Here is a 14,173-nt window from a genome sequence, read left to right as displayed (position 1 = left end):
ATATATGAGATAACTTTATACTAGCAAATATCAAAATGCAATTAATTTAAATTTGTAAAGGAAAAAATGAAGTATTAAAATGCAATAGTTGTGTTAAAAGAATGCAATATTCAAAAAATAAGCAAATAGTGGTATCTTCGCACACTAAAAGTTATTAAATAGATCTAAGGAAGTTGTTAGGGATGGCTCACCTACTGAAAAGTCTGAACTTTTCACCACAGCAATATTTTTTCCATTTGAGATCTTTCATACACATATGACACTCTAGCATTATATAGTCAAATCACAGTTATAGTGAGTCTAAAAACACCAAAAATGTTGAATTTCACACTATTAGATAAATGAAGGAATTCAATATACATATTCATATGAATGTAGAAGATGTATTTTGGATGACTGGGAATGGAGGCTAGGTCCCAGAGTGAGGCTCTTCAACAGAAAGATATTTTGTTAAAACATTTAATAAAAATAAAAATTAATAATAATAAAAAATCAAAATACATCTGATTAAATCACTTCTCATTATCTGTAAAACAATTCATAAGATTAGATTAATATCGTAAAATATACTTACAATCTTCTGGGTAAACACATTTAAGTGTGACCTCATCAAGGATCATGTTTTTGGGACAGTATGGCAAGCATCCTTCAACCCTTTAAAATATTGTATAGTTAATTCTAAAGCCACAGCAGAAATATAAATCAATTTTAAATTATTTCATTTTGGTAAAACGAGACATTTGATTGTCTTCCCCATCAGAGTTCTGAGAACTTTCCAGTGTAAAGATGAACACAGAATTATGAGTTATTTTAAGGTCAATGAGACAGCACAATTCTGTTTCTAAATTGTTAATAATCAATTATTTGCATATGCTGATGGATGTGATGGCTTTGGAGCATTCTGCTTCCACACACAGGTGGAAGTTCAGGTGCCAAAGCTGAACAGATTCCAACAGGACCAAGAACTTAACTTGCAAGAGTGCTGTTTTGCCCAGATATGTTCATTTCAGATATTAAGATATTTAGACTGACTCTATAAAAAGTCTCATTCTTGTGCAGTTTCAGAGTGGAAGACTACAGACAAGTCTATATATTATCTTACCTTTTAATTATGGGGGATTTTTAACAATAAAATCATTCAATAAGCAACCAGTGTGCCAATACAGAAAAAATGTAAAAATAGCAAGACAGGAAATTAGTTATATTAGTAATAATCCTAACTATAGATTGCATAGGCTCATGGAGATAATCTGAAATTCAAAATATCATTTCTTTTCCACCGGATTTTGTGTCTTGAGTTTTTAGATATATTGTCCTTTGGTTTATTTATAAAAATTCACTTTCCATAGATGCCGGGGAGATCCATGGAAACAGGAAAGCTTATTACTAAGACTAACAAACTAACACCAGCAGGGTAAAATCCCTCCTGTCATGCCAAAGACCATCTTTTAGTGTAAAGTTCCATCCTCTCACAGGAGAGGGCGTCATTCACCCTGACTATTCCTCTAGCTTTTGGTCTCAGACTTTTAATCACCAGAAGGATTAAATCAGTTACAGTATCATGAGATACCAGTTTAGGATTTGAATATACCATATCCGCTGAAGGGAACAGAGTTCATTTCATTTAATAAATGTCAATCTAGCACTACCAGAAGCTAATCCCCTAGGCTAAATACAAACCCTTTTATTCTTTGTTCCTACTTACGTCAAAAGATCATATGTAAACAAGAATATATAACATGGAAAACAAGTGGCTTGTTGCAAATGTTTTCACACTAATTGTGAGAGTTGCTATTGAAATTTGGATGACTAAAAATTAATGGACATTACAGCTGAAGTAATTTTCAGAAAACATACTGTATGAACATTACATGAAAAAATATAGCAGTAATATTGAGCTTAATTTGACTTACGGAGGAAGAAATTTACATGCTATTCCTTCAGGATCACTACATGTTTTAAAACAAGGATTAGCACAAGATTCATATCTCCATTCACACATCCTTCTATAAGGCACAGAGGCACTGAGTTCTGAGAAAGAAGGAGAAGGTATTATTTATTGGTTTAGTAGTCAAAAAACTGTAAATTTATAGTATTTTCTATACCCTTGGAATTTTCAGAAAAATGTAAAAAAGGAAAACCCAGTATGGAAATATTCAAGAACTTTAATAGGTGAGATTTTGTTCATTTATGTCATTTGAATAAGTATTTTAAATTCAATCAAGGTAAAAGACACTGAAACATCAAAGATACAAACAACTACTTATTTTTCACAACACATTCTGTTTAAAAAGATCAGTTAAACATAGTTAAACATAGTGAATGTACTCTTTGCTTCAAACGTGATACTGTTACTCCATTCATTTAAGAAAAAAAAAAAAAGATATCTGTAGCTCAATAACAAGACATTAACATGCACTTTTTGTGACATGCCACATTTATTTTGAAAGAATAAAACAATGAAAATATAGTCAAAAAGTAAAGTGTTCTTTGTATCTGCAAAAAAAAAATAACATTTGGATGTAGAATGGAAGACAATGACAGAATAGTACTTAAGAATAAGATAAAAATACTTGTTACTATTGCTAATGCATGAGAAATGCTCTGAAGGCAAGAAGAAGAAACCAAATTTATCCCTGTGGATTATGCAAAATTTACCTTCAATACTAAAGCTACTTAGACGTTTGAATTCTTCTGAGTCATCGTACTTTGCCACTTTAACACCAGATGATGTGAGAATGATGAAAAAACCTTTTTTACTGTGCAGTTCGAAGGCACTGAGCCCTGGACTCCAGAGGCCTTGGTGGTGGAAAAATGTGGCTCGTCTCCGAAAGGAGGCACTTGCCTGCCACTGTTCCAGACCAATGGTTTCATTAGCATGTATGTACAGAAAGTAGTTTGGCCTTTCAGCAGATTCAAGGGAAACAAGAGAGAGAGCTTCGACAAAAGAAAAAAAAAATTAATAGCAAACTTTTCATAGAAAACAGTCTGAAAGTGTGATTCAATCTATATATTGGCTAAGTGGCTCCTTTTAAACACTGCTTTATAGAAAAATAAATAAATAAATAAATAAATAAATAAATAAATCTATAGTATGGAAAAGGTAGAAATGCAGGTCAAAAAGAAACTTCAAGTGATCACATAATGCAGAGTTCACCAAAGAGCTAATCAGACAAAAACTACATTCATCCTACTACTACCAGCCTTCAAAATAATTCATAAGCAGTCTCAACTTGGGATATGCTCAAATGGAGATAGTTTTTCCTCAGCTTTGGACATCCAACTGTTCAACTGCAATGAAACTTGTTTAGTAAGTAACATCGCAAATTCTGTAAGAGCGTGCTTTACTTCATCTTCATGTCAAGCTTTTTTTACATACAGTCATATCCAGAAATACAGTAAGAAAACTTGTGGGCAAATAAAAGACTCAACCCCCTGTTCTTTCTACTCCTGCCAAAAATTGAAAGTGAAGAAAATTATCTGAGAGTTTAAGAACTTAGAATAAGGCTGACTTCAGATCTGTTTGTCACCTTGAATACAATCTAGCAATATCTTTAATCTAGATGAGCACTACCTCATCCCTCACAAATATGAAAACTGTGTACTGCACAGACATAATGAATATTTTACTTATACTTGACACTGGTTGGATAATTGGACAAGACTGAACTAATTCTTCTATTTTATATACTTTCTGTTTTTAAAATTGTAGCTAAAAACCTACATGGAAAATTGTCCACAGCTTGTGACTATAGTTTCAAATTTTATAGTAAATACAGCCCTTCTCTATGTTGACTTTTGAGGGTTTAGGATTTTGTCAAAAAATTAAATTCTGTAACTATAGAAAGCAATGAGAAAGTCAGTATTGACTTCAGTGGCAAAACTCAGTGTATGTGAAGAAAAGAAAACATATGCAGAAGGCAGAAGGTAAAATATTTAAACATCTATTTTTGGTTATATTGTTTGGATCTGTCTCTGATAAATGAAGAATAGACTTTAGGAATAGCTGTTGACCTAAGAAGCTTCCTTCTACATTATATTGAGATGCTGCTCATTAATAATGCAGGAGCCAGATTGGTTGTTCTAATTTGCATGCTTTATGGTGCATTAATAGTCACAAAAGAGAATAGATAGAAAAGAAATGATTTTACTGGAGACAAAATTTTCTTCACTCATCTTCAGAATTGTTACTTTTTAGATACATATGCAAATTTTTCCATTTTACAGTTACACAATCTAATTACATTTTCCTCAAGAAGGAATTCTTCACTCATATTTTGCAGCATATCTAAAACAATTTCTGAAGTCAGCTTTACAGCTGGCAGGTAGGTTTTCCAATATTTTTTTCAAAAAAGTCAGTATTCCTCCTCAAAAGCAGAACACTTCAATGTTATTATTCCAATAACTAAAAATATCTAGACTATTTTAGGTTTAGAAGGTGCAGCAAAAAAACATTCATATAGTTTGAAAAATATGTATTGACATTCACAGTAATGTTGAGAATACTTACATAAATCTTTATCTTTGAAAAGACCTGGAGTTATCATGAAACTGAAAAATACATTTCCATATGCTCCAGTTCTAGGCAGGGGAAATATCCTTCTACTAGATACATTAGCTCCTATAATTGTGTCATTTTCTCCAGAACTTGCCAAAATATAGGGTCCTTCACCAAGCCCTAAGAGAAGAAAAATCAAATAGTAAAAGAAAAAACAATCCAACTTGCATAACATACAAAACTTAAGCCTTAGCTGACATAATATATTGCCTTAAATATTTCACCTTACCTGGAATCAAATATTTTTTGAGCTACAGCTTAATGCCTCAAGGTGTTATGCTGGAGTAGGTCTGTATCTATCTGTTCAAGGTACTCCCTTCCTCTTTGCTTGCTTTCCAAAACACAATAGATACAAAGTGAGCATAAAAAAGTGTGGGCAGCTATCCTCATAAAATGGCACGTACAAGAAAGCGATCTGGGCTGCCTCTGTGTAGTCTTTTGTCTTTCACGTGTCCTTATTTCCATATTTTGGAATATCAACACAGTAACTTTAATATTATTCCCCAAATAGACACTGAAACTACTCCAATATCTACAAGGCAATTAAAAAAGAAGGCTGTAATTGAAGTTCTGGCAGCTCCCTTGCTTAAGCAGTTGTCTAGTTCATCTCCCAAAGACCACTTGCTTCTGTCCCCCTACAGCCCCATTTATTATGCCAGCCTAAGTACTTCAGCAGTAAACTAATCCTACTGAAAAATGACCAGCTAAATTTTCCAGTCTGGTTCAGCACATAGTCATCCAAAAGTTCATGCCAATATAGCAGTGACAACAACTTCAGCTGGTACTGCTGCCAAAATGCTGCTGTCCCAACTATGCCCCAGACATCCTATAACATACCCTTAAAGCTATTTCCGCGGGGCTGGAAAGGCTCACAGGGATACATTGAGATATAACAGCATCAGTCTTTGTCACTATACCCCACTGAAAGAACCAAGAGCAGCATACTTCTAAGACCTTGCCTTGTGAGTAATAAACAAGGTTTGTAAATTTTGAGAAAGCTTTTAATCCTTTAATCCCAGTGAGAAGACTGTACCCCTTTCCTAACCTAGAACATCTGCTCTCTGATATGACTCTTCTAAGGGGAAAGAACTTATCTTAATAACGAGATTTGGCTTTGCTAGAAGTTAAACACCATTTTCTGAAAAAAACTGCAAGAAAATAATTAGTGTTTTTATAATGAAGCTATGCTGGAGTTCGTATGCACTGGAAGCTCACAAACTTGCCACAAAGTGATCCCTTTTATGGAAGTGGCAAGTCAATTACTGACTCTACCCTAAATCATGGGATGTTCATCCCCACGTACTAACAGACATTTTGCCTGTGACTACTGCAAAATCAGGACTGAGCTGTAACTGAGAAAGTTTCCACAAAGATTCAACAGTTTGACATCATGCAGAACAAAAAAGAATCAGAGGAAGAGCCATCCCACACACCAGAAGGTGTTTTGATGGCATTCAATGGTCAACACATGCCATCCTTGATTTTCATACTACTTTTTAAGTAAGACAAAATTCCACATTGCAAGGAATATTGTAGAAAGCCAGGTATACGTAGCAGTATCTAAATTCTGCTAATGTAGTGGGTTGGACTCTCTAAAGCAGAAAAGCATTGTCTACTGTATGATGCTCATTACAGGATGCAAGTTGCTAAAAAGGATGTATCGAAAGTCACATTTGTGTGATTGCAGTTAGCTAATTTTCCCTTCTTTTTTAGTATCTCACTTCCTACAAACGCTTGAACAGTATCCAGATCTAAGAAGGGATGCCACAGGAAGTTTATTACATGAATACTATTCTCATTCTAAGGAGTTAGTTACTTTATGGTACAGGAGTTAGTTACTTTATGGTAGAGTACTTGTGAGACCTGTGCAGAAAATCATGTATCCTACCAATTTCAAAATGTGATAGGTCTCAGTTCTGAATTCTGGAGCACAAGCACAAGCTAACTTCCTTCTAGAGCTTCTCCCTGACTTCTAAAATGTGCTGCATGGCACAGCAATCCACCCACATGCTGAAAATGTTGAGGTTATGAATTGAGACATCAGGGAATACTAAGATTATTTAACACAGCTGGGTCACTGACCTTCACCCATTAAAAGTAGAAGCAAATCAGTTATAACTACACATGCCAAGTCAAAGAATCATCCCATCAGTTGGTTCAACTGAATTCTTAATTGAACTAGAGCAAACTCTTTTATATGTCAATATAAGAAGGAAAATCAAAAGAAAACAAGCCAATTTAGAATAAAACCCAATAGCATAAGTTAATAACTGTGACAAATATTCATAAAATGAGGTGTTTTTTTTTTTTCTAAAAATCCTATCAGATTAATTATGATGATGATGATTAATCTTAACTCAGTATCATCAGAGATGCATTATGTCTACACCATTCCTTTCTGGATAAAAAGACTTAAATTTCACAACACCGAAGGTAATTAGTTCAGTGGGGTGAAAATTCAAATGGTGATAACCATGTATAACTATGTTAGATGCACAACAATGTGTCAATATTTGAATCCCTTACTAATGTGAGATTATCTGTTTTTATTCACACTGGTCAAATCCCCAATAGTATATGAGATACTGCACAGAAAAAAAATAATAAAATAAAATAAAATAAGCTTAAAAAAAAAACAGCATTTTTAGATACCTATAGCAGAACTGAATGGAAGAAACACACACACACACACAAAATAACAAAAATTGTGGGTTTCCTTAATCATCAACCAAATCTTTCATGTTTTAACATCCCACATGCAATATCCAGTTTCCATATATTTTATTTTGTTCTCACAGATATTGTAGCACTACACCAGTAAACAGACAGTGGCAAAAAGTAATTTTGTGCAGATTCATCCTGTGAAACTGAAGAATACAAGGGATGTGTTCATACAAGCACTTGCCTCCAGCGATACTTTACTGTGTCTGCCTAAGTGGAGGAAAACACCTTTGTTACTAGTCAGAGGTTATGTTGCAAAAAAATAGTCAGTATAGTGACATAATGATATTAAATGAGCAAGGAATATATGGCAAATTACATATTTGTCACCTCTTCTATCTAATGGATCTGAAGGTCCAGAGAACTCAAGTGATTGTGAGTATGTAATCCCACCCAGGGAATGGGGAGCACAGAAATGAGATAACCTCCAACACTGCTGCAGCTTACAGAGACTCTTCTCAGCACAAGCTATAACTAGTTTTGTTTTCTGTGTGCAGTGTATCATATTTCATCTGAGATTCCAGATGTGTGTTTTTACTTACAAGTAAGTTGTTTGTTTCCATGCTCCCACTGTCTCTGGACATACAGCAAAAAGACTCATGGAGACTTGTTTTGCTAACTTACTGAGCTCACTGAACTCATATACCCAAATCAAGAATCCAAACAAATAAATAAATAAACCAATAGATAAATCATAACAACTAAAGAGATATAAACTAAATCATAACAGCTAAAGAGAGATATTACCAAACTAAATGTTTTTCAGGTTTAGTCTGAGTGAACCAATATAAGACAAGTGTGTCTTGGGTTTTTGTTTTTAAAAGAGAAACAAAATAATAGGTGGGGAGAAAAGTATTTCAAAATAGCATAGTACAGAAAGAAAGACGATAAACCGTTTGTCAAAAACACCTTCCAAATTCTAGAGTGGTCAATGTGAGAAATTACTGGGTTTTTAGTCAATGGCCTGCAACTAAGTGCTTTATAAAAACAGATTCGATGTTGTAATCAGGGAATACAGATTTGTTTCTAGCACATAGCTAGGTGGTATACTAGCAAACATGAAGCCTATGTATTTTCATCAAGGTATATAAATACCAGGATGAATCAAAGAGAGTAATATTAAGTACTACATACCTCGATTGTAATATTCACAGTCGTAAGCTAAAAGAAAAAGAAAACAAGGATGTTATTACTATAAATTAACAACAGAGTTCATGCTTACCTTCACCCTAAAAATGTAAAATTCACTTTCATCAGAGGAAGTTTCATTTTCTGTAACATATTTCAACTAGTGACTTTATTTCCTCTGGCTTTTATTCAGTGACATAGAGCATATTTGAATAGATGTGCCAGGACAGCAGACCGAAAGCACTAATTATTCTATAGCTAAGAACTCTTCCCACTGTCAGTGAAAGGTAGAACAGATTGAAAGTCTTTGCTACCCTACACAGAATCCTGGGCATGCCCCACATGTGGTATGCCTGTGCCTTTCCAACAGCCTCTGAGCACAACCAGTCTTCTAAAGAGAGTATATTCAGGTGTTTAGCAGCTAACACACAGGTCACTTTAAAATATGTAAAGTGTATTTATTATCCACCTTCTTCTGTTAAATTTTTAATTTTGGGAAGAGAAAAGCCAAAGATGTCCTTTTCTCTGAGTGGGCTCTGGTGTGAGGCCAGCCCAGGTACATACCACAGAGAGAGGGAGATCGCCAGTGTATCACCGCTCCTTGCTGGCAGCACTTGTGGGCATAAGCTGCAATACTGGTACACAAACATTCACAGTCTCCGCCAAGATTGCAGTTACATGTGTCTGTATGACAGTTTTTGACAAAGGAAGTCACATCAATCTGGAAAAAAGGAAGGGGGAGGTAGGGAGAGAGAGTGGGTGACTTTATTGCATGAGCTGTACAGATTCCTGTTGCACAATTTTCAGCAGGAGTGCTACTTCTGGAAGGATTGTCTGAAGTAATTTACCACAAATATGAGACATTTTCTAAGGTTTGGATACAATCCTTTTCAAAAACTGCATTGTGGATGACCATTTTGTACCTACCTTACAGACCAAAAGAAAAATTTAACCAGTGATTATTAACAAGTATGACTGTCTACACTTTCTATTTGTTGACTCTGAAGAGCATGTTGAATGTGACAGTTCTGTGTTTTCATAAAGCAAATGCTGCCACCTATAGCCATCCTGTTAGTTTTGCATGAAGAACAGCAAAATCAGAGCTGCAACTGATGATTGAGTAATTAAAGTAGCAATTTGTAGAGGGGCTTTTGGTCAGGAAAATAAAGCTTGAGCACTTGGTGACATATTGCAGAAATATATTTCTACATTTATCAAGTTTTTAATATAATTTGTCCAAAAATCTTCATTAGTTCAGACACTCACTTCGCCACTCTAAAATCCTACTGCAGTCCCAAATTTAATAGCATGATAGTGATACAGTATTTCTTGGATTTAAATCACCTTTTTTGTAATATCGAGCTAGATCTCAAAAAAAAAAAAAGTGTTCTTTTTCAACACATAGGAACTTTAAAACAATGTATTTCTTCAGTTTGGAATCATTTATAGACTCTAATCTAGCTCAGCTGTAGAGCACTCCAGTGGCACTCATCAGATTACCCAAATACCGCCACAGCAACAAGGCAGCACTTATCTAACATTGAGACAGCTTCTCAGTTGGCAGTTGCTAGACGCTGGCAGAGATAAGATGACCATTTTTCTGCCTTTAGTGCTTGGAGAGAGATGCCATTTTGCTTTCACTCTTTTTCTTATTTTGAAAACCAGTGGGTCAGGGACATGAGCATTAGCTCCGTTGAAAATGGCTATAGTAGCTTAGCAGGAATCGCAAATCAGCAGACTGGCTCCAGAGTTCAACCTGTGTCTCCCATTCGCAGAACAGCATCTCTCCATTTTGTGACAAGCTGGGAGGCTAGGGTCAAAGCTCCTGCTGAGTTCAGGAGTTATGAGGAAGACCTTTCTTTCTGCAAGTGTCAGGGCTCCCCTCAGGCCCTGCTGAGCTCAGTGCTCAGCCGGGCAATTGCAACCCATCAGTCACTGCCAGCCAGAGATGCAAGATTTTGTCTCCCTGAAAACGGGGTTTTCCAGCCTATGCTGAACCCACAGGCCACCTGTCCTAGAGAAGGAGCTTGCCCCCATGCACAGTAGCATCCTCCACTGCCCACACAACAGGAGTGACTGCAAGAGCACGGCTCCATGCACCTCCTGAGACCCACATCTACACCTTCTGTTCCTCCCAGGCCTCCAGTGTCTGTCTCTGCTTGGATTTTTTTTTTTTTTCCTTGGAACCACTTTCCCTGCCGGTGCAGCCAGTAGTTAGGCAGGTAGGAAGTCACAGTACCTTTCAAAAGAGCAGTATTTTTCACATGCTAATGAAGAGGTTGTAAAAACACCTGAAAGATGTTTACTTTACAACCTGTCTCATACAAGATGGATATGTGCATATGAAAATACCTGGCAACTGATTAAATGCCATGTTTTGCACCTGACATGAATTTCTTAATATCATTATGCTAAGTTCTTGGAATAATACTTGAAAATGTTAATCACAACATGGGTAAGATACGGGAAATGAATGTTCAAGAGAAAATGTCTTTAAGAGTTATTATAATACAGCTCCTTAAAAACTCTCAAAAGTTCCATTATTATTTATTACTTTCCACTTTGAAAATACACTCATCACTGTGTTCTCAGGCACATGCTCAAAAAATTCTTCACATAGTAACCAAAGTCAACATTAATAAATTTCCTGGGTTAAGCTACTGCAACCTCCTCTTCAGGCAAATTCCTAACCATGTTGATATCAAACTTCAGTCCTGAAAGTCAGGAGGTTCAGCTGAGACATCTAACGATCTCATTTAGTATCAATAGTCATAAGGAAAACAAGAGACTGAAACAAAATGTCATAGTGGGTCTTGCCTGCACAGGTGTTAAGAAGCACCTCCAATTACTGAATACCTTTGGGTGGCTAAAATCAGAAAGAGGCATAAATGTACAGAGCACATCATGTGTTGATAAAGGGTGAACTATGATGGAATAAAAGATTCCCGCACAAGCTGTTGTCATCCCCATCTTGTCTAGACTGAACTTAAGGACATTCTTGCAACTCAAGTTCCAAGCTCAGCCAGGTATTGGGGAAACAAGGACACCATACTGCAGAGTTTTGATAAAAAGCAGATGATAAGCTGTCAGCCAATTAAAAATACCGATAGCTCTGAAGTTAAAATCTCGCTCTCTCATATTTCTTTCTATATTGAGCAGAACAGTTAACAAAATAAAACCATTTTAGATAAGCTGGAGGCACATTACACAAATGTTTATTTTAGAAACCCATGATATACACAAAAGCCTTTAAAATGCAGTTACCTATATAAATAAAAGATATAAATAAAACCTAAAGAGAACAGAACTCTGATTGTCCTGTCTACTAACTCATGACTCCCAGTTACCACCATAATGTTTAGGCTCCAGTTTTGATAGGAACAAGGAGCTCTGCTCAAACATAGCCCACCCACATAGTTGCAGGGCTCTACTAAGTATCCTCCATGGCATTCAGGCAGAGGGGAATGGCAAAAAGAAATTAATTACTGGAATTTTAATGTTTTCCTATTTGAGAGCAAATCTGGGTTATTTAATAAACTTACCACATTGCGACAAGGTGCGAAAACATCACTGTATAAAACTGAGCATTCCTTTTTGGCATAAGGGAACTTGCTCTGATGTACCTCACATGGTCTTAGTGTTTCATTTGGGCTCTTGCACTTAAAAGCAAACAAAACCATCACAAACATTTTACACAAAGATGTGTTTACCATGGACTCAGGTACACTATATGCATCATATATTTCAATACTTGCATACTCAGAAAACTCATATAATGTTTACATGCTATTTTCTCTATCTTCTTCTTTCCCTGATTTGTTGTTATAATTGAAAACATTTGAACAAAACAGAATCTTTGTGTTTTGTTCTGAAGTACTAAAATGTTCCTGCTGTCTGTTCAGTGTATGAAGACAAAATGTTTTCTTTGTGACACACTATAATCATTACCAGAGCAACCAACTGTAACATCACAAACAAATACGTGGTCCAAATCCATCCCTGGTGGTTTTGCACTGACTTTAAATGGAGGCACACTACAGATGGCTTTAGCCCTGTAAGTTCAAATAAAGAAGCAGCGGTAGGAAGAGAGCAACACATAAAAAAATAGAGTCAAAGATCATCACGATAACTCAAAAGGGCTGAGATACAGCTCCCTCTCTTTAAGTCTCTCTTCAAGAAGAAAAACAAATGAACAGAAAAATATAACCAAAATGACGCTCAGCTCAGAAAACACAAGTTCATCTGAAAGCATACTCCCTTGGTGCAGCAGAGAAGCCCAGGAGACAGCGGTGATGGACCTGTAGGCAGAGTTGGGGTGTCGTGGCACAGCCTCGGCTGCAAAGCAGTCACCCAGCGACTGCCCTCCTGTGCGGGTGCTCCAATAGTGCTGTGTGGGGATGTGCTGCCACTCCCCGGAGGGAGAAACCCTGGAAGCGTCCCACACGTCTCACCGTGCCAATGCTGGCATGTTTGCCAGTAGCAGAGTTGGGTTGTAGGCCTTCAGCTACCAAATACGCCTTTCCAGTGTTTAGATTATGCAGAAAGGATGACCAGGATACCTCTCTGCAAAGGCCAGAGGTCCTTTCTGAAAAATGTCCTAATGACGCCTACTGCGAAGGCAGATGCAGTGCCAAGACTGGCTGAGCACAGGCTGCCTACTAGGCCAGTAATGAATTCAGGTCCTCCGTGCTCTGGCAGCCACAGAGACCGGATGATTATATGAGATTTTACAAAAATATATGGCCTCAAAAAGGCAAGTGCAAGTTTGGGTTGGTTAAGCAAAGGTCATAAAACTCCGGAAGTTCATGTTAGGTTCAAATTGTGCAAACACTGTGCCGTTTATTAAAGCAACCACTGAACCCACTGAACAGAGAAATTGAAAAAAAAAAATATATATATATATATGGGATTGGGATTCCAGTTACACTTGCTTCTTCAAGTATTTTTTTCAAAGGGAAGAGAGCAAATGGAGAGCTAGTCTCTGGGACCCCTCCTCGTACCCTGCACTGGCTCTGAGTCATCAACACAGTGCCCAGCCAAGACGAACACTTTCAGTGCTCACTGTGTAGGAGCCAACACATTTCCCTTGCTTGGTCACAGGATTAAAAGATTTTATGTGGTGTAATATAGATCCAAAAGGAGAGATTGAGGGAGAAAAACCTCAAAGGCTTTCTTCCAAAGCAGAAGAGATATCATATTCTTTCATGAGGTGAGAGATTCTGGTTCAATTTCCTTCTCTGAGTCAGGGAGAGAACAGATTAAAAACGGGGTCTTGCAGGCATCCTAAGAGAGTGTTTTACAAATACTGATTTATCAGGAAGTTCACAATGCTATAAAACCTTTCTCCTTCTCAGCACAAATGAATAAAATACCTATTCTCGTGTGTTATAAAACGCAGTTGCACAGTTGCTCTCTCCAGCCTCCTCACTCCTCCTCTGAAATCTACTGGGTTGTGCCCGATGCTGTTCTTGCCTTTTCTCTCCCACCACTTCACCACTGCTGCTTCATCAGTTTGCTTTCTGATTACAAACTATAACCAAAAAAGATCACTGATTGAACATGAATGTACATTTTATAGCCTCCTTGGCATAGCTCCTCCTCTGAATTTCCATCTTGCACTGTGGAGAAAGCCCCTCCTGCGCTCACTTGTATGCAGGCAGCCTTGGAGGGCTGATGACACCTCTTTCTCCAGTTTATTCTTTCAAATCCTGTTTGCTTTCAGTATCCAGATCTCTTCAACATCCAAGAAATTACAATTGCTATTAA

General features: G+C 36.8%; 1 protein-coding gene across 1 annotated transcript in view; it reads right to left on the bottom strand.

Annotated features, from left to right (window-relative positions):
• Nucleotides 1–14,173, bottom strand: part of OTOGL (otogelin like) — a 92,646-nt gene that overhangs the window by 28,390 nt on the left and 50,083 nt on the right. The window contains 7 exon segments of the mRNA XM_040544770.1: nucleotides 575–654; nucleotides 1,914–2,031; nucleotides 2,659–2,937; nucleotides 4,511–4,678; nucleotides 8,414–8,440; nucleotides 8,972–9,128; nucleotides 11,950–12,066. Of these exon segments, the coding sequence (XP_040400704.1) occupies nucleotides 575–654; nucleotides 1,914–2,031; nucleotides 2,659–2,937; nucleotides 4,511–4,678; nucleotides 8,414–8,440; nucleotides 8,972–9,128; nucleotides 11,950–12,066 (946 nt within the window).

This window comes from Cygnus olor, chromosome 1 (genome assembly GCF_009769625.2).
Source record: "Cygnus olor isolate bCygOlo1 chromosome 1, bCygOlo1.pri.v2, whole genome shotgun sequence".
In the NCBI taxonomy this organism is placed as follows: domain Eukaryota; kingdom Metazoa; phylum Chordata; class Aves; order Anseriformes; family Anatidae; genus Cygnus; species Cygnus olor.
Note: the sequence above shows the minus strand (reverse complement) of the source record. Positions and strands in the feature narration are given on the sequence as shown.